The following is a 21,502-nucleotide window of genomic DNA, read 5'->3' as shown; positions in this document are numbered from 1 at the left end:
TGGCATGTCTCCTACATTTTAAAAGTACTTCATTGGCTGTAAAACACTTTGAGACAACCTGTGGTGGTGACAAGTGTTATACAAATGCAAATTATTCTTTTTGAAGTAAATCCAAGACTTCTCAATCAGCCACATTGATTTAACTTTATTAACTTTACTTTTTCCCTGTAGAAATCCAACATATTTATTTTATTTAGAGATACAGCACTGAAACAGGCCCTTTTTGCCCACCGAATCTGTGCCGACCAACAACCACCCATTTATACTCTTCTTTTCTTCTTTGGCCTCCTTGTCTCGGGAGACAATGGGTAAGCGCCTGGAGGTGGTCAGTGGTTTGTGAAGCAGTGCCTGGAGTGGCTATAAAGGCCACTATAAAGGCCAATTATTAGGTTGTATACCATTTATACAGTAATCCCATATTCCCTACCACCTACCTACACTAGGAGCAATTTACAACAGCCAATTTACCTATCACCTGCAAGTCTGTGGTTCAGGGAGGAAACCGGAGCACCTGGCGAAAACCCACGTGGTCACAGGGAGAACTTGCAAACTCCGCACAGGCAGTACCCAGAATTGAACCTGGGTCCCTGGAGCTGTGAAGTTGCGGTGCTAACCACTGCGCCACTGTGCATGTTTTATAAATGAGAACAACTCCAAACACAGTCTCCAAAGTCTCAAGTGAGTATGTAGGACTGAATCCCAACTGTAGAAGTTGATCGTCATTCCTTCAAAAACTTTCTTCTTTGGCCTTCTTGTCTTGAGAGACAATGGGTGTGGAGGTGGTCAGTGGTTTGTGAAGCAGTGCCTGGAGTGGCTATAAAGGCCAATTATTAGGTTGGGAATATTTTTGAATGTAGAAATAAGGGCAGGAAGAGTAGTTTCCCTGAAAGGACTCAGGATTCTTGGAATGAAATGGGGACACTGGAGAAATCTTCTGAGTTTTCATGAGTTACACCCTTGAATAGACTCCACAGGGTTAATATGTTGTTCGATAGAGCTGGGGAATTGTCTGTAGAGGAGATCAGTGAAAGAAATATTGTGCTAGAGCATAGTGGCAGAAGGAGAGCTAAAGCAGTAATGTAATGGAGAATAGACACCAGATAAGGTTGAATGGAGCTAGTTTCCAGAACGAGCAATCAAAGTGGCAGAATGATGAGCGTACCTTCATTTATAATAAGATTGTATCTGATCCTTTGGCAGTGCCTATTATAATGATGCCGTCTCTTATCATGTAAACAAGACTGCTTGTGATAGTTTTTCTTTTTAATTGTAGGGCTATTATCTCAACCCTACACATGTCCTAATAAAGAAGGAATGACATCTGTGTTTGTTATCTTTGATTTTCACTGGGCATGGAGGCAACACGAAACGTTAATGAATTGCCACACAGAATTGTGGTAAATTTATACAATGCTTTAAATGGTTTTTAATAGGATTGTGCCTTTTAACATCTTGTCTGTTGTATGGGGCTGATAATTCATCAATATGTTCTAAACAAGCCAGATAGATCAATTACCCTCAGTTTATGTGTAATTCAGATTTTTAGAAGAACAGTATGCAGCTGGAGTCAGTTTGAAGTGTGGTGTGGTACAAAGAGCACGCCTCCACTGAAAGGCATTTCAAAGCTTAATGTGACAGTAGGTAGGTTAGTCTAGCATGAGGCTGCATTTGAAAGTTCTCCTTTCTTTAGTTTTTGCCTTTACTTTAAGTCCCCAAGCGGATGCAGGTCCATGCTTAGAGCAGCAGCTGTCCTTTCAAGGGAGCTGCTATGAGATTGTTCAGTTGCAGCGTAGTTTTCAGGGTGCTCAAGGATGGTGTGAGCGCGGCGGGGGACATCTTGCTTTCATCCTAAATGAGGAAACTCAACAGTTTATACAGAAGCACTTGGCAGCAGACAAAGACTGGTGGATCGGCCTCGCTCCATGGAAACAGAACTTAACCCAGGATGAAATGGTCACAGATGGTAAGTGAAAGTGCATGAGAATTAGAATGAGAAAAACAAGTGTAGGATTGGGATAAACACTCTTTCCCTTCCTTCACCACAATGTTGCATGGCACAATATGGCATTTGCTTTATAATTTTTTTTCTAAGGATGCATATTGGACCCTGTAGTAATTTTAGTTTAATTGAGGTTATCTTTGTTCTGCTTGATGTTTAAATTCTACAATCTCTTTTTGATATCATCTTTCATGCTGAAATCACGTGATCTTTGGACTTCTATTTTTATGATGCTTAGGTCAGAATAACCTTTAAAATGTAATTGTTGAGCACGGCCTTTTTTTCCAGCAAACAATCCCTTTAAATTTTGTTGCACAGGCCGGCAAACGCATTATTTCTCACAGACAAAGGCCTGCATGGCACCTTTCAGACCACTGCTCAGTGCACAGCTGTACAACTTAGCAGGAACATTACTCACTAAGGAGAAACCTTAGACCCAAAGTACAGATTTGAAGCATTTTGAATGTTGCACGATTCAGATCATTTTGAATTCAGTTCGGCCTGTAGGTTTTCCAATGGCACAGTTCCAACACAGAATAGTCTGTTTATGGCTCATTTCCGTGACACTTCACAGAGTGTGTTCCCTATCTCAGCTGGGGTGTCTAGGAATGGGAGGGGAAGCGTGACTGAAAGTGGAGGGTTGGCTCAATAATTCCATTAATAAAGACCCAAGAGTAGGCCATTTATCCACCCTTCCAGTCCGTGAACAGTGTGAGGATTGAAGGAGGCATCAAGGAAGAAATAAATAAACAGAATGAAGGAAAATATGAATTTAAGTAAAAAATGTTTGTGTCTGTTAGTATCTGCCTCTTTTTTAGTTCACATATGTGGACTATACTGGCAAGACTGCATTTATTGCTCACCTTAGTTACCTTGAAAATGTGATGGTGGACTGCCGTCTTGAACCATGGTGCTACCATGATGGTAGAGGAGGGCACAATCTTGACCCAGTGATGATGAAGGAATGGTAATATATATTCAAGTCAGGATGGTGTGCGATATGGAGGACAGATTGGAGGTGCTGCCTTTATCACTCTCAGTGATAGACGTCATTGGGCTGTCGAAGTAAGCTTGGTGAGTAGCTGCAGTGCATCCAAAAGATGATGTGACTCTAGGCGCGTGTGCAAGATTTGTAATTGTTTTCAGCGTAGGCAGAAACTTGAGATTTCCGATTGAGAATTTGAACTTTATACTTGGATTCTGAGCATTTCAGTCTTTGGCCATCCAAATATAAACCTGAAATATTATTCTGCCCTTAATTTCACACATCCTTCGAAGTTTAGGTGTGATTTTCCTATCTCTAGGTGCTTCGTTACCAGTAATTACACCCATTGACTGCTTTTCACTTTTCAGTCGATTCCATACACAACTGTGGCATTCAAAGCAAAACTAAAAACATAAGTTCATAAAATAATGTGTCTGGAATTTTTGCTAGTTTCAGAGGGAAGATTTGGTCTGAATCTTTCAAGTGGGTACAGATTAAACAGTGGTCATTTTTTGAATGTTCTTACTCAAAAGTAAATAATATGCGATCAGAAGTGAAAGTGTTTGCTCTAAAAGTAGTGGGATGGAATTGAAGCCAGGTCCATAAGGTAAGTTGCAGACTACAGCTCACCCACTACACTACCTATCCCCAGATTCTTTAATCATTAATAAAGAAAATGTGATTTCCACTATCAGTATAATGGTGCTTTGTCCAAATGAAACATTTTGAGCATGAAGTGAAATCGAGCTTGACTGTTTTTACTGTTCCAGATGCTTTCCAGCAGAATTTTTTTTGAAATTATTTCTTGGGGTATGAGCATTGCTGGCGAGGCCAGTATTTATTCCTCATCCATATTTGCCCTTGAACCATTGTAGTCTGGCAGTGAAGGTTCTCCCACAGTGCTGTTATGGAGGGAATTCCAGGATTTTGACCTAGCAATGATGAAGGAACAGTGATAGATGTTCGTCAGGATGCTGTGTGACTTGGAGGGGAGCTTGGAGGTGGTGGAGTTCCAATGAGTCTGCTGCCTTTGTCCTTCTGTTATCTAAATGGTGAGAGATTGCAGAGCTCTGAGACGCAGAGGGAACTGGGTGTCCTAGTGCATGAATTGCAAAAGGTTAGTATACAGGTACAGAACGTAATTAGAAAAGCTAATAGAATGTTATTGTTTATTGCGAGGGGAATTGAATTCAAAAGTCAAGAGGTTATGCTTCAACTATACAGGGCATTAGTGAGACCACATCTGGAGCACTGTGTACTGTATTGGTCTCCCAGAACCATAGAATAGAAAAATTACGGCACAGAAGGAGGCCATTCAGCCTGTTGTGTCCGGTCCTTATTTAAGGAAGGATGTAAATGCGTTGGAAGCAGTTCAGAGAAGGTTTACTAGACTGATACCTGGAATGGGTGGGTTGTCTTATGAGGCAAGGTTGGACAGGCTAGGCTTGTATCCGCTGGAGTTTAGGAGAGTAAGAGGCGACTTGATTGAAACATATAAGATCCTGAACGGTCTTCAAAGGGTGGATGTGGAAAGGATGTTTCCCCTTGTGGGAGAATCTCGAACTAGGGGTCACTATTTAAAAATAAGGGGTCGCCCATTTAAGACAGAGATGAGGAGAAGGTTTTTTCTCTCAGAGGGTTGTGAGTCTTTGGAACTCTCTTCCTCAAAAGGCAGTGGAAGCATTCTTGATAAGCAAGGGGGTAGGTGGGAATGTGGAATTGAGGTTACAATCAGATCAGCCATGATCTTATTAAATGGCAGAGCAGGCTCAAGCGGCTGAGTGGTCTACTCCTGCTCCTGATTCGTATGTTCATACCTATGTGTATTCTATGTGACAGATGTCTAGAAGGACAATTACAGTTACCTTTTCAGACTTAGTGCAGAACATATGCCTTTTCTTCCTATTAAACGAGTGCCCATTGAATTGTATTATATTTGTTTTTGTGAATTTGTGAGTTTAGATTCCACACCAGCGCGACTGATGTTGGTGAGACAAATGTTATTTATGGCTGATTTTTGCTTCTGGAAATCAGTACTTAGTGAATTTTCGTGATAGCCATAAATTACCTTGGAAATGAAGTAGGAAAGAGTTGCATTCATATACAACCATATTGCATCTCTCAGAAATGTCTTAAAGTGCTACACATGGACTACTTTTGAAATGCATTTACTGCTGTAATGTAGGTGAAGCTGGTAAACATTTTGCACACAGCAACATTTCATAAACAGCAATGGGATATATGGCCAGTTCCCCTATGTTTTCAGTAGTACTGTTTAAAGGAGAACTGGCCAAAATACTGCTTTTCTTTAAAATAGTGCAAAGTTATCTTTAACGCCCATCTGACCAAGTCAATAGTGCTTCAGATTAACATCTCATCTGGATAGCACCTCTGACAGTGCTGCACTCCTCAATGCTTCTTGGTGAAGGGTGTCTGACAAATGTGGAAACCTATTAATTTGTTTAACGATCTTCAAAACAAACTATTGAAAATTCCACACAGATAAAGTTCTTGTTTCTCTTAAATAAAATGGATACTCTCAACCTATAGGGACATGCCCCATTTACTTAAGTGCTTAGGCCCAGATTGACAGAGCCAAGCCTTAGGGACTCCTAAGTTTGTGCTGGGGTAGTGTTGTTTAATCAGCATAAACTGCACATAGCACGGTTTCCTGCTTCTGATCTAGCTCGTGAACCTCTGCATTTGAAATTATGTATTGATTGTTTATTTTGCAACTGGTTGAGTTATTGAGACAATTGAAGTTCATTCACATGTATCAATGTGTATCCGAGAGAGAACGCAAAAGCAAGGGTTAATTTAAAAACAGGAATACCTGGAAGCACCTTAACATTATTCAAGTAAGGAGGGGAAGTTTGAATCGAAAGTCCCGCATTTAGATATAAACAGGAACTCTTCAATATCAGTAAGTCCTTTGCGGAAATGTGGATGAAGAAGTAAAGCTGTCAGTTAGTTTTATATTTTCTTGAGGTTTGGGTTATTGATGTTGAGTATGAGAACCCATTTTGTATCCTGATGGATCAGTCCTTCTGTTTGATTCTTGTAGGTAGTTTTGAGTTTATTTTCTTTCTGGAATGGTAACTCCCCATCAACCCCCTTCCACCCACACCCTTTAATTCTAGGACCGTGCTGCCTGCTAAGGCATTGGCTTGCAGGTTTATCTGGAGCTGAATGGAAAGAATCTGAACCTCCCTGACAGATCTACCCCTCTGGGTTTCGTTAGTGAGCCAGACTAGCTGACTAATCAGGAAGAGAGCCCTGGACCACTGCAGGCCTACTGCTCCAGGTGTCAGTTCACTGAATCGCCATAGAGTTTTACTTGGTTCACAACTTTCATTGGCAGACATGACATCTTCCAAAGAGACCTCATCTATATCTCTTCTTCCTCCCAAGGAGCATAGTTACTAGATAGGCATTAGACAACTGACAAGTATGAGTTGTTTTAAGCTAAATTAATACCTTAACTGGAATACATGGAAAATGGCTAAACACAATTTTTATTCCCAGTTCCACAATAGACCATAACTTACTCTCATAGAATTACAGAAACATTTATCCTCCACACCTTCACCTTCATTGTTTAAATGGTAATCTGACCAGTGGAGCACTAGACCATTATCGGACAGACCTGATTTTCATTTTCAGACGTCAGTTTACCACCCAACTGGTGAAAGTGAACATTACCCATGTTCTGATGAAAAGCCATAGGCCTGAAACATTGGCCGATATTTTACATGTTGCCTTTAATATTAACAAAACGTCCCAAGGTCCGAGTGTGCATTACATCCACTGAATTACCCTGTTATGAACAGGTGAGAAAGGTGTCCAGGGGTCTTTTGCTGTCTTCACCTGGTCTTGCTGTAACAGGGTTTAATTTTTCAACACACTGTGTTTTGTGCTCCCCCTTTGTGAATCCTTGTTCACAGTTTTCTAATTATAAGGCAAAGAAATGAGCACAAACAGGCTTCCATAGGTTTAAAGAAAGAAAGTGAAATTTATTAAACCTTAAACTTAAACTCTAATACAGTTCACGCCTATGGATATTCGACGTGTCCACGCTAGCATGCACATGCGATACATACATGAAAATAGGGACAGAAAAGAGCAGAAGAAAAATAAAATGGAGAGGTTTGAGGCAGTCTCTAAAAGGGGGTTTCTTGTTACTGTTTCTGTGTTTCCAGCTCGCCGTAGAGTCCTTGATTGTAGACAGCTCTTACTTTTCTTTGGGGCCCAGTATTCTTATGAAACCTTGTTCACTGTTGGAGACTTTTCCCTCTGGGGTTCATGTGTCTTCACTGGTTTCCGAAGCTGGTGAGAGCGAGATGAGAGCAGACAGGAGAGAGGTATTCTCAGGACTTAGGGGTGCAGGTTTCACTGTAGGTTGGGGTTTCCCCTCAACCTGGCACATGTGGCAATTCCTGCAGTACTCCACCACATCTTTGTGGCGTTTTGGCCAGTCAAAGTGCTGTCATATGCTGGCTATGGTCTTTCGTATACCGGCATGTACAGCCCCTGTAGTCTCGTGGGCCCTTCTTCATATTTCTCCCCGGTACCTCTGTGGCACCACTAACTGGTGGAGTATTGTCCATTCCTTACCCTGAGCTCTGTGAGGAGGACTCCATTTCCTCATCAGTGCCTCATTCTTAAAATAGTAGCAATCAGAGACTCTCTCTGTTTAACTTTCAGACTGGGCAGCCTGTGCGAACTCTCGCAATACTGAGTCGGCTCACTGAGCCTCACCGAGGGAAAATCCATTTAACTCATTCCCTGGGTTTCCTAACTTTCCATAGAAAGTCTCGGACAGGCAGACCTCATGGTCATTTGCCTGCAGTGTCAATTCAGTCTCCTCTGGGGGAGCTGGTTTGATCATGGCCTGATCCACTACACATTCAGGGACTCTGCAGGGGACCGTCTCCCGCCACTGCCCTGTCTCTCTGACCTCCTGCAGTCTTTCTTTCACTACTCGGGGGGCTACCACCTTCACCCCAGCCAGATTGTTACCGAGGAGCAGGTCAACCCGTCCACAGGCAAACGAGGGACAATCCCTATGGTCACTGGTCCCGAAACTAGGTCGCGCTCCAGGTGCACCCGGAAGACAGGTACAGGCATACACTGCCCTCCAATACCATTCACCACCATTCTGGTGTTCACTGCACTCTCTGGGGGAAAGGTCAGGCCTTTTCCCAGTAAAGAGGATCTAGTGGCCCCTGTGTCCCTGAGAATTACTATGAGCTTGCTTGCCCCACTCAAGGGATATGGAGTTACTTTCCCTTTAAACACAAAACCCTGATAACCTTAAGGAATCCTAATAACTTTTCCTGCACTGGCCGTAGTAAGCTTCCTGGGTTGCACTCTTACTACAGTTAAAGCCACCACCTGCTCTGTGCTTTCCATCAGAGTCCCTTCTGCACTGAGCAGTGTGCCCTGATTAACCCTACCGGTTTTCCCTTTAGTTTCCAGGAGTCAGCTTTTAAAAGACCTGCTTTATTACAATGGAAGCACACAGATCTCTGGGTCTCACTTTTGCTCTCGGCACCTTCCTTTTTGACTGGAGGAGGGCCCCCTGTGTCTCCTCCTTTCCTTTCTCTTCCAGGACTCCGTGGGCAGATATCACCTTCTCACCCTTTGGCCTTTTCAGATTTATGATTAGGAAAGATTCTCCCCGGGGAAACCAACTTATAATTTAAAGCAAACTCATTGGCCAGAATGGCCCAATTGCCGGGCTCTTTGAACCCGCTGTTTCTCTACATGGGTCTTTATTGAGAATGGGAGAGAGTTTTTAAATTCCTTGAACAGGATTACTTCTCTGAAAGTCTTATAACTGAGCTGTATTTTCAAAGCCCTCAGCCATTGGTCAAAAGCCAGCTGCTAACTTCTTTCAAACTCCAGATAAGTTTGAGTGGCTTGCATTTTGAGTGTTCTAAACTTTTGGTGATAGGCTTCGGATCCTAATTCGTATGCCCCGAGGATAGCATTTTTGGTCAGTTTATAATTTGATGAACTCTTATCTGGCAACAAAGAATAAACCTCATGGGCTTTTATGGTTAGTTTGCTTTGCATTAAAGAGACCAGGTCTCAGCTGGCCATTTTAGCTGCCTTGCCAGTTTCTCAAAAGACACAAAAAACACTTTCACATCTTCCTCATTGAATTTCGGAATTAATTGAGCGAGTTTTAGCAACCTTGAACCCAGCCCTGAATTGTGCTCCTCCATATTGGCCATGCTTTCACTGAACAACAAAGAACAAAGAACAAAGAAAATTACAGCACAGGAACAGGCCCTTCGGCCCTCCAAGCCTGCGCCGATCCAGATCCTCTATCTAAACCTGTCGCCTATTTTCTAAGGGTCTGTATCTCTTTGCTTCCTGCCCATTCATGTATCTGTCTAGATACATCTTAAAAGACGCTATCGTGCCCGCGTCTACCACCTCCGCTGGCAACGCGTTCCAGGCACCCACCACCCTCTGCGTAAAGAACTTTCCACGCATATCCCCCCTAAACTTTTCCCCTCTCACTTTGAACCCGTGACCCCAAGTAATTGAATCCCCCACTCTGGGAAAAAGCTTCTTGCTATCCACCCTGTCTATACCTCTCATGATTTTGTACACCTCAATCAGGTCCCCCCTCAACCTCCGTCTTTCTAATGAAAATAATCCTAATCTACTCAACCTCTCTTCATAGCTAGCGCCCTCCATACCAGGCAACATCCTGGTGAACCTCCTCTGCACCCTCTCCAAAGCATCTACATCCTTTTGGTAATGTGGCGACCAGAACTGCACGCAGTATTCCAAATGTGGCCAAACCAAAGTCTTATACAATGTAACCTGACCTGCCAACTCTTGTACTCAATACCCCGTCCGATGAAGGAAAGCGTGCCGTATGCCTTCTTGACCACTCTATTGACCTGCGTTGCCACCTTCAGGGAACAATGGACACCCAAATCTCTCTGTACATCAATTTTCCCCAGGACTTTTCCATTTACTGTATAGTTCACTCTTGAATTGGATCTTCCAAAATGCATCACCTCGCATTTGCCCGGATTGAACTCCATCTGCCATTTCTCTGCCCAACTCTCCAATCTATCTATATTCTGCTGTATTCTCTGACAGTCCCCTTCACTATCTGCTACTCCACCAATCTCAGTGTCGTCTGCAAACTTGCTAATCAGACCACCTATACTTTCCTCCAAATCATTTATGTATATCACAAACAACAGTGGTCCCAGCACGGATCCCTGTGGAACACCACTGGTCACACATCTCCATTTTGAGAAACTCCCTTCCACTGCTACTCTCTGTCTTCTGTTGCCCAGCCAGTTCTTTATCCATCTAGCTCGTACACCCTGGACCCCATGCGACTTCACTTTCTCTATCAACCTACCATGGGGAACCTTATCAAACGCCTTACTGAAGTCCATGTATATGACATCTACAGCCCTTCCCTCATCAATCAACTTTGTCACTTCCTCAAAGAGTTCTATTAAGTTGGTAAGAGATGACCTTCCCTGCACAAAACCATGTTGCCTATCACTGATAAGCCCATTTTCTTCCAAATGGGAATAGATCCTATCCCTCAGTATCTTCTCCAGCAGCTTCCCTACCACTGACGTCAGGCTCACCGGTCTATAATTACCTGGATTATCCCTGCTACCCTTCTTAAACAAGGGGACAACATTAGCAATTCTCCAGTCCTCCGGGACCTCACCCCTGTTTAAGGATGTTGCAAAGATATCTGTTAAGGCCCCAGCTATTTCCTCTCTCGCTTCCCTCAGTAACCTGGGATAGATCCCATCCGGACCTGGGGACTTGTCCACCTTAATGCCTTTTAGAATACCCAACACTTCCTCCATCCTTATGCCGACTTGACCTAGAATAATCAAACATCTATCCCTAACCTCAACATCCGTCATGTCCCTCTCCTCGGTGAATACCGATGCAAAGTACTCATTTAGAATCTCACCCATTTTCTCTGACTCCACGCATAATTTTCCTCCTTTGTCCTTGAGTAGGCCAATCCTTTCTCTAGTTACCCTCTTGCTCTTTATATATGAATAAAAGGCTTTGGGATTTTCCTTAACCCTGTTTGCTAAAGATATTTCATGACCCCTTTTAGCCCTCTTAATTCCTCGTTTCAGATTGGTCCTACGTTCCCGATATTCTTCCAAAGCTTCGACTTTCTTCAGCCACCTAGACCTTATGTATGCTTCCTTTTTCCTCTTAGCTAGTTTCACAATTTCACCTGTCATCCATGGTTCCCTAATCTTGCCATTTCTATCCCTCATTTTCACAGGAACATGTCTCTCCTGCACGCTAATCAACCTCTCTTTAAAAGCCTCCCACATATCAAATGGGGATTTATCTTCAAACAGCTGCTCCCAATCTACATTCCCCAGCTCCTGCCGAATTTTGGTATAGTTGGCCTTCCCCCAATTTAGCACTCTTCCTTTATGACCACTCTCGTCTTTGTCCATGAGTATTCTAAAACTTACGGAATTGTGATCACTATCCCCAAAGTAGTCCCCTACTGAAACTTCAACCACCTGGCCGGGCTCATTTCCCAACACCAGGTCCAGTATGGCCCCTTCCCGAGTTGGACTATTTACATACTGCTCTAGAAAACCCTCCTGGATGTTCCTTACAAATTCTGCTCCAGCTCCACTGGGGTTACTCTGTTACCCCCTAGCTAACTCAAGCCTCCTTAACTCTCTTTCTTCACATTCTTTCTGGAATTTTCTTTCTCTCTCTCTCCTCTCTCTCTCTCATTCCTTCTCCTGTCTTTCTTTCTACAGGGATCCGTGCTGGGACCACTGTTGTTTGTGATATACATAAATGATTTGGAGGAAAGTATAGGTGGTCTGATTAGCAAGTTTGCAGACGACACTAAGATTGGTGGAGTAGCAGATAGTGAAGGGGACTGTCAGAGAATACAGCAGAATATAGATAGATTGGAGAGTTGGGCAGAGAAATGGCAGATGGAGTTCAATCAGGGCAAATGCGAGGTGATGCATTTTGGAAGATCCAATTCAAGAGTGAACTATACAGTAAATGGAAAAGTCCTGGGGAAAATTGATGTCCAGAGAGATTTGGGTGTTCAGGTCCATTGTTCCCTGAAGGTGGCAACGCAGGTCAATAGAGTGGTCAAGAAGGCATACGGCATGCTTTCCTTCATCGGACGGGGTATTGAGTACAAGGGTTGGCAGGTCATGTTACAGTTGTATAAGACTTTGGTTCGGCCACGTTTGGAATACTGCATGCAGTTCTGGTCGCCACATTACCAAAAGGATGTAGATGCTTTGGAGAGGGTGCAGAGGAGGTTCACCAGGATGTTGCCTGGTATGGAGGGCACTAGCTATGAAGAGAGGTTGAGTAGATTAGGATTATTTTCATTAGAAAGACGAAGGTTGAGGGGGGACCTGATTGAGGTGTACAAAATCATGAGAGGTATAGACAGGGTGGATAGCAAGAAACTTTTTCCCAGAGTGGGGGATTCAATTACTAGGTTTCACGAGTTCAAAGTGAGAGGGGAAAAGTTTAGGGGGGATATGCGTGGAAAGTTCTTTACGCAGAGGGTGGTGGGTGCCTGGAACGCGTTGCCAGCGGAGGTGGTAGACGCGGGCACGATAGCGTCTTTTAAGATGTATCTAGACAGATACATGAATGGGCAGGAAGCAAAGAGATACAGACCCTAAGAAAATGGGCGACATGTTTAGATAGAGGATCTGGATCGGCGCAGGCTTGGAGGGCCGAAGGGCCTGTTCCTGTGCTGTAATTTTCTTTGTTCTCTTTGTTCTCTCCTGCCTTTCATTTTCTTCACGTTCCTTTTGGAAGGCTCTCTCTTTCTCCCTCTCTCTTTCCTCAAATTCAAGTTTCTTTTGTTCCAATTGTATCTTTGCTGAAACTACCCTGTCGGATTATGTTTCTAACACTGCTTCTGCTTTTTCAGATTCAAGGGAAAAATGGTGGGCTACTAGCTTTCGGAGTTCAGACTTCCTAGTCTTGCCACAAACAATGATCCCACACTGCTCAGCCATTTTCCTCAACTCCTCCATTGACAGTGCCTTCAACTTATCCCAAGTTACTTCACCTTGGCTTGGAGAGCTACTCGCTTCAGTTGCAGACATGTTAGTATTCAATCACACACAACCACAAGAAAACCTGTCGTGAAATTTTGCTCTTTTTGATTGGGAACAATTTGGCTTCCCACTTCCAATTTCACTCGTTCGTCTGTGAATAAAAATCTCAGACGAGCCCCCAAATTTGAGTTATGACCAGGTGAGAAAGATATCTAAGGGTCTTTTGCTGTCTTCACCTGGTCTTATTGTAACAGGGTTTAATTTTTAAACACACTGTGTTTTGAGCTCCCCCTTTGTGAATCCTTGTTCACAGCTTTCCAATTATAAGGCAAAGAAATGAGCATAAACAGGCTTCCTTAGGTTTAAAGAAAGAAAGTGAAATTTATTAAACCTTAAACTTAAACTCTAATACGGTTCACGCCTACGGATATACAACGCGCCCACGCTAGCATGCATACGTGATACATATATGCAAATAGGGACAGAAAGGAGCAGAAGAAAAATAAAATGGAGAGGTTTGAGGCAGTCTCTAAAAGGGGGTTTTTTGTGACTATTTCTGTGTTTCCAGCTCACCGTAGAGTCCTTGATTGTAGACAGCTCTTACTTTTTGTTGGGGCCCAGTATTCTTTTGAAATCTTGTTCACTGTCGGAGACTTTTCTCTCTTGGGGTTCATGTGTCTTCAATGGTTTCCGAAGCTGGTGACAGCGAGATGAGAGCAGACAGGAGAGAGGTGTTCTCAGTCCAGGAGCTAACAGCCTTCTGATTTCAAATTCCCTGTTGGAAGTTCAAATGGAAAAAAACTCCAACAGTCAGTCATGTGACTAAACTGGTCTGACCCCGTCTGTTTATGTATTCGGCCATCTTAGTAGTTAACTTGGAATGCTTCAAAGTCTGGTCATCAAAAGTCCATTGTGGAGTAAATTGGAGCATGGAATAGCTCCTTTGTCCTTTGAAGTACTGTCTCTTGATATGCTAATGTCTCTCTCCAGCCAACGTCTCCAATTGTTTTTTAAAGCAAGTTCTTTCTTCACCATCAATAGTTTAAAATCAATGTCCATATGACGAAATTAATGTCCCTTATTCATGGCAGGTTGCGGGCTTGCCTGACAACCCCCATCCACTATATATGTCACCTGCACAAAGATCTCCATCAGGTTGTCAAACACAATCTTCCTATCTGAAATCCATGTTGGCTGCTTCTTTTTGCATCCAGATGTTTAGTCATTTCATCTTCAAATCAAGATTCTAAAATTTTCCCCATCACATTAAATGAGCTGGTCTGTTTGATTTCACTCTGCCTCTCATTTTGCAAATGGTTATTACATTGACTTCTCTCCAATCCTTCGACACATTCGCTCTGAACAGAATCCAAAATGATAATTTCTAGGGGCACTGCTATTTCTTTGTCACCGGTGAGTTATTTAGGGACTAATGGGCTTCTTTACTGTTTTCAATCATTTCATTACTGTTCAATTCTGCATGCTCATCGTACCAAGGCCCAAGCTGATTAGAAGCATGTGGATTATAGACAAAGTTGGCTGAATTAAACTAATTTTATATCTATGAATAGTTCCCAAACAGTACATAAGAACTTCAGTGGTTTTTCATTCACAATTGATAGTTTGTATTTTCCTGTGTGGAAAACATCCATGTGATATTTATTACAGTTAAAAGTTATTTTTGTCTCTTTTCTCTTTTTTTGTCTGATGATTATTTTGACGTACCACTTTTAGCCTGAGCTTTATGGTTTTTCAATGTGAAGTTTTCTACCAGTTCAGAGAGATTTGAGTGTGTTGTGCCTGAGAGAAAGAGGGTGTATGCATTTTCCCTCTTCCCAGGCCAACTGAATGACTCAGGAGAACTCCAAAAGCAGACCCATCCTTGTCTGCGTCTTGCATCTAACAAAAATGCAAATTTGAGTTCTCAGGCAGGCAATGGCATGAGATCAAGGTCTTCTGGCTGTGGATGGAGATCAGCAGCCAAAAGGCCCCAGTAGCCTCAAAGTATCTTGATGGGACGTTTTAAGATAAAATTTACCTGCCTATTTTCGACCTGCCCCTGGTACCCCAGCTGACCTTCAGTTGACTGTGCCCAAATAGCAGGCCCTATGCCAGGTTTTGCTGGGGTGTGCAGGAAGCATAGGCACAGGAAAATGAAGGAAACTGGGAGGGTGCCTGGGTTACGGACCCACTGGAAAGAGAGCTGGATTCCACCAGGTCTGATTTTAACCAGCTCTTCCGAGCAGGTGGCCAAGCACCCACCTGAAGCCGACGGAGTCCTAAATGGCATATGTTGATCAGGGTTTAATTACGTTAATCAGGACTCATATGGGAATTTAACACAGGCCTGAACAAGTCCAGGTTGCCATCTAAACCTGGACCACAGGCGGGGCATATTTCTGTTGGCCAAGAGACCAGTGAGATTGCTTTTATTAGGCCAACTGGCACAATGGCAGACTCCCAAATTGGAAGGAGGCAAATAAATACAAGAAACGCTGGAAATACTCAGCAGGTCTGGCAGCATCGATGGAGATAGAAGCAGAGTTAACGTTTCAGGTCAGTGAACCTTCTTCAGAACTGGCAGATATAAGAAATGTAAAGTGTAAATGTTATAAGCAAGTAAAGCGGGGATGGGGCAAGAGATAACAAAAGAGGTGTTGATTGGACAAGGTCACAGAGAATAACTGACCAGAAGGTCATGGAGCAAAGGCAAACAATATGTTAATGATGTTCTGAAAGACAAAGCATTAGTACAGATAGGGTGTTAATGGACTGAAAACTAGTCCACAACTCCATTACCCCCACCACCTCATCCGCTTCCCACGGCACAATCTCCTGCAATTGCAGGAGGTGTAATACCTGCCCATTTACCTCCTCTCTCCTCACTATCCAAGGCCCCAAACACTCCTTTCAGGTGAATCAGTGATTTACTTGTACTTCTTTCAATGTAGTATACTGTATTCGCTGCTCACAATGTGGTTTCCTCAACATTGGGGAGACCAAATGCAGACTGGGTGACCACTTTGTGGAACACCTCCGCTCAGTCCAAAAGCATGACCCCGAGCCTCCGGTTGCTTGCCATTTCAACACACCCCGCTGCTCTCATGCTCACATTCCTGTCCTGGAATTGCTGCAGTGTTCCAGTGAACATCAACGCAAGCTTGAGGAACAGCATCTCATTTACCGATTAAGCATGCTACAGCCTGTCGGACTGAACATTGAGTTCAATCATTTCAGAGCATGACGGGCCCCCCATTTTACTTTTATTTTTAGTTATTTTTTCTTTTTTGTGTTTATTTTATTTTAGTTTGTTCAGTTTGTTTCTACTGTGCCAACCCACTGCTTTTTTTTCATGTTTGTGCTTGTGGCTGTTCAGTTTTCAGTCCATTAACACCCTATCTGTACTAATGCTTTGTCTTTCAGCACATCATTAACATATTGCTTGCCTTTGCTCCATGACCTTCTGGTCAGTTATTCTCTGTGACCTTGTCCGATCAACACCTTCTCTTTTGTTATCTCTTGCCCCACCCCTGCTTTACTTGCTTAAAATCTTTTACATTTTTTATATTTGCCAGTTCTGAAGAAGGGTCACTGACCCTGAAACGTTAACTCTGCTTCGATCTCCACAGATGCTGCCAGACCTGCGGAGTATTTCCAGCATTTCTTGTTTTTATTTCAGATTTCCAGCATCCACAGTATTTTGCTTTTATAATGGAATGAAGCAAAAACTGGCCTGGGTGTCTCCTTCACTATGTCCCCTTTGATGTGGGGGACTACGTTTGAGGTGGATGGTGATTCAGTCCCAAACAAGGGTCCCTGGAAACTGATGGAGAAGACTGGGACCCAGTGTATGGAACACACGGCCTGATTCTGAGCACCTCCATACTTACAGCAGGAGGGTGCCAAATGAGTCACAGAAAATGTGTGTGAAAAATTCAATAGGTACGTGAATTGATAATAGTACATCCTACTACGAAATAATAAATGGTCACTCTTGTAATGTAGGGAAATGCAGCAGTCAATTTGAACACAGAACACAAGGTTCCAAACAGCTATGAGATAAAGACCAGTTAATCTGTTTTAATTATGTTGGATGAAGGAAAAATACAGCAGCATTATGTTTAATTAACTTTAGAAATATTTACTTCTTGATGAGAATAAATTGAAAATGCAAATTTGGTTTATATTTGCACTCATTGGAGTAAATTTTTTTGGCCCTTCTGCATGCCATGAAATCGCAGTGTGAAGTTCCTGTGATCATTTGTCCAATCATTTTAATGGGGTGGCGCAGTGGTTAGCACTGCAGCCTCATAGCTCCAGCGACCCAGGTTCGATTCTGGGTACTGTCTGTGCGGAGTTTGTAAGTTCTCCCTTACCTATGCAAGGCATCCAATGTTAAGTTGCAGAAACTTGAAGCATGGTTTGCCACCATTCTGAGTTCTTTCTGCTCAGACGCTCATTCCCATATACTTCCAGTACCTGCTGCAGCCTGAATGCACCTCCTCGTCAGAGGTACAGGTTGGCTTTAAGTAGTGCAGGCTAACTTTAATTTAACCTTGCATGAACTTAGATCCCCCTGCTGAGGTGTGCAGCCACTCCACAGCACAGTTTGTGCTGGCTACACACTGCAATCATGGCAATGAGCAGGAAGCACTAAGTTTGCATGCTGCCTGCAGCAGAAGGAACAGGCACGGGTTAATTGTGCATCATGATCCCTTTGCCTGCTGTCCAATTCTTCCCCAATATGTACTTTCCGTGTGTGCCAGGAGCAAAGAGGCAGAACTTTTACCAATATTGTCTTATGCCACGATTTGTGCAATGTTTGTCCATGGGAGTCACTGGGTCAAATAATCACTGCATAAATAGACTTCACTTTGAATTTTTCGGCATCATCTTTATGCCAAGACTTTTCAGCAACAGAGCCACAGACTGGTTAACTTGTTCACCCGTGTTTGTGTAGTCTTTGGAAATCAGTCACAGTGATGCTGAATTCAATTCAGTTCATTGTTTCGGAACATTAACAAAATTCTTTACAAATATATAAAAATGTAGGAAAAGGACTTTCACTCATTTTAATTGGTGGACAGTTTTCCATTAATCAATTCCAAAATCCTCAGAGCAGACAGTGAGGGTAACTTTGACTTTTGGAGGTAGTGTTAAAATTAGATTGAAGTCAATGAAAAGAAAAATCAAGCTGCCAAATATCTTTCTGATCTGCTACAACGTTGTCCGAATGTTTGATGCTGCATGTATGCTTTCTGCCACACTGCCTGGTCTGTTTTTCTGTGAGGTTACATTGTTTTTACTATGGAGGGAGTGCAGTGAAGGATCACCAGACTGATTCCTGGGATGGTAGGACTGACGTATGAAGAGAGATTGGGTTGATTAGTCTTGTATTCGCTAGAGTTTAGAAGAATGAGAGGGGATCGCATAGAAACCTACAAAATTCTAACAGGACTGGAGACTAGATGCAGGAAGGATGGTGGGGGAGTCCAGGACAAGGGGGTCACAATCTAAGGATAAGGGGTAAGCCATTTAGGGCTGAGATGAGGAGGGATTTCTTCACCCAGAGAGTGGTGAACCTGTGGAATTCTCTGCCACAGAAAGCAGTTGAGGCCAAATCATTAAATATATTCAAGAAAGAGTTAGATATAGTTCTTAGGGCTAAAGGGATCAAGGGATATGGGGAGAAAGCGGAACAGGGTACTGAGTTTGGATGATCAGCCGTGATCGTATTGAATGACGGCGCAGGCTCGAAGGGCCGAATGGCCTACTCCTGCTCTGATTTTTATGTTTCTACATGCTGTGCCAAAAAGGACATCCCTCCTTTTCTACTTCATAAAACAGCAGCTCCATAGCTGCATCAGTGAATGGTGGGGATTTTATCCACTATTGCATCATTGCTTCACTCAGAAAGATTTGCTAGCTCTGCTTGCCTTTTGCCTCCAATTAATACTGCAAATTTAAATGGAAACCCTGGCAGGGCAGCAATCCTCTGATTGTACTGCCCAATTACAAGCAATATAGTGGAGGCTGGGGGTGGTTTCAGCCCTAAGAGTCCTAACCTTAGGTTTTCCTATATAAATCTGCGAATTGAAGCCGGAAGTCCTTAACCAAGGTTAAGTGCTTGTTCATTGAAAACTGTGAAGCTGTTTTATACATATCCAAATGGAGCAGTGAGGAAATGGACAGGAATGACCTGAACATGAGTCAAATGAAAATCATCATTTGCTACTTGGTTATTTCGATTTAATCACTTTTATTTGTGGATCAATAGCACTAAGGTCCTCCTTGATGGCAAACTCTTTGCAGTTAAAAGTCCCAAGCTCCTCCCCATTGCAATGGATTGGTTGTTCCAGAGCTTGCTCAAAGACATTGTACTGTTTGCTCACTTCTCCAAGTACTTTCGACCTGAATGTCTGTGAAAAAGGTGATCCCTGGTGATTCTGTTGGTCTTCTACTTCTCCGCTAACATCAACGTTCAAAATGGGTTCAAGTCTTCGCAGCCTTTTGCTGTATCAGTCTTCTGAGAGCAGGTGTTCCCTCTCTCTCTCTCTCTCCCTTGAGGCTTCAACTGCTGGCATTCCTTTCTTCCATCCTGTCTGACTTCAGAAGATCTGTTGAATGTGTCTGGAATCAAAAGTCGATAGCCAATTGTCCTTTTCCAAGATACAAAGTCCACAAGTCTGGCTACAGCAGAGCCACCCAGACTTTCCATTGTGTCCAGGTGTTAGCAACTGCCATTCATTTACATTCTCAGAGTCACTGCCTCCTTGTTCACGATCTGAAAGTCTTGGAGGGTGAAAAACATTGTTCTTCAGGTGTCATTCCCCTGTGGTCTCTACTTTTCAAAAAAAAAGTCTTTGATCTGGGATCCTTGTTGTCCTGGTAACCAAAATTCCTGTCTTGTCTTTAAACAGATTTGATGCGAGATCACTTGACTTCTCTGATTCCATCTTTAACACCATTTAAACTGAGAACATGGTCTTTCTCTGCATGGTTCATATACAGTTTTCATATGGTATTTGTTCTCAGTTTACATGGTGTCTTCTCACTTTCCATCAATAAAAATCACAGTTTTTAAAAACATAATCATGTTACAAAGTTTAGCGTTCTTAGCACCATAATATTTTGCCAAATATACAAATTTAAAAATTAAGTTACATTTTCAGCTTGTACTAATTTAGTCTAAAAATGTCTCCTGTCCAGCATTCCTGGCCTGGCTGGATGGTACCAATGTGACATACAATAGCTGGTCCCCAGGACACCTGTCTTCTCCATCAGCATCATGCGCTTACATTCTCAAGAACTCCAGGTACCACTGGATGAGTACAAACAACTGCAAGCAAGAGCATTACTTCATTTGTGAATTTGGTAAGCACTGTTTATTTCCCATTTCTTCAGTGATGATGTAGATCCTGGGATAGCATAGTCCAGTGTGGCACAGTATTATGAGTTTATCTTGTATGGTGCTGCATGCAGACAAAAGAATATCTTCCCGTAGCTAGCTCAGTTTTGTTCTCTCCACCTTTCTGTTGGTGTTCCAATCTTTCCCTGCATGGTTCATACACAGTTTTCATGTGGTATTTGTTCTCAGTTTACAGGGTGTCTTCTTCTCACTCTCCATCATTTTTTTTAAGTCTTTCCTTCTCCTTGCCTGCTATGTCAGCACAGTGGTTCAGTGGTTAGCACTGCAGCCTCACAGCTCCAGCGACCCAGGTTCAATTCTGGGTATTGCCTGTGCGGAGTTTGCAAGTTCTCCCTCTGAGCATGTGGGTTTTCGCCGGGTGCTCTGGTTTCCTCCCAAAGCCAAAAACTTGCAGGTTGATAGATAAATTGGCCATTATAAATTGCCCCTAGTATAGATTGGGGGAAGATGGGGATGTGGTAGGAATATGGGATTAATGTAGGATTAGTATAAATGGGTGGTTGATGGTTGGCACAGGCTCGGTTTGCATAAAGGGCCTGTTTCAGTGCTTTATCTCTAAATTAAAAAAATGAATAGGTTTCTCTTTATTTCTAACAGACATGCTCCTTTTACTGTCAAACTCATTTTCTGTGTTTTACTTTTACTGAAGGCCGACAAAATTTGTTGATGCTGCACCAGTTTAACAGGTGTAAAATGGGCACCTAAGCCTCCAATATGATAGGCAGTGGGCGCCGCACACAATTTTGGTAAAGGATCCTGTGTAGGCACCCAGGGTCCCCGCTCGAAACGGGTGCATGAAAATGAGGTTCCTGTGCATCAGTGACAGATTCATCGGGCTAAACTTTATGCGTCCCCGAGAGACAGGAACAGAGGCGTGGGGGGAGGGAAGGGGGGAGTGTGGGGTGGGGTGGTGGGGGGGTGGGTTGGTGGGGATGTATATTGTATAACGACCTGAAAGGGTTAATGCTGGAGACAGTGGGAGTAACCCCTCTCACTGTAGC

General features: G+C 43.0%; 1 protein-coding gene across 1 annotated transcript in view; it reads left to right on the top strand.

The window, feature by feature from the left end:
• The first annotated feature begins 1,082 nt into the window (after positions 1–1,082).
• LOC137378579 (polycystin-1-like protein 2) overlaps positions 1,083–21,502 on the top strand; it is a 175,634-nt gene continuing 155,214 nt past the window's right edge. The window contains exons 1-3 of the mRNA XM_068048884.1: positions 1,083–1,231; positions 1,710–1,963; positions 20,282–20,446. Coding sequence (XP_067904985.1) covers positions 1,083–1,231; positions 1,710–1,963; positions 20,282–20,446 — 568 coding nt within the window. The remainder of the gene's footprint in view (positions 1,232–1,709; positions 1,964–20,281; positions 20,447–21,502) is intronic.

The sequence above is a fragment of the Heterodontus francisci genome, chromosome 17 (assembly GCF_036365525.1).
Source record: "Heterodontus francisci isolate sHetFra1 chromosome 17, sHetFra1.hap1, whole genome shotgun sequence".
In the NCBI taxonomy this organism is placed as follows: Eukaryota; Metazoa; Chordata; class Chondrichthyes; order Heterodontiformes; family Heterodontidae; genus Heterodontus; species Heterodontus francisci.
The sequence above is the reverse complement of the archived record's forward strand: the minus strand, read 5'-3'. Positions and strand labels throughout refer to the sequence as shown.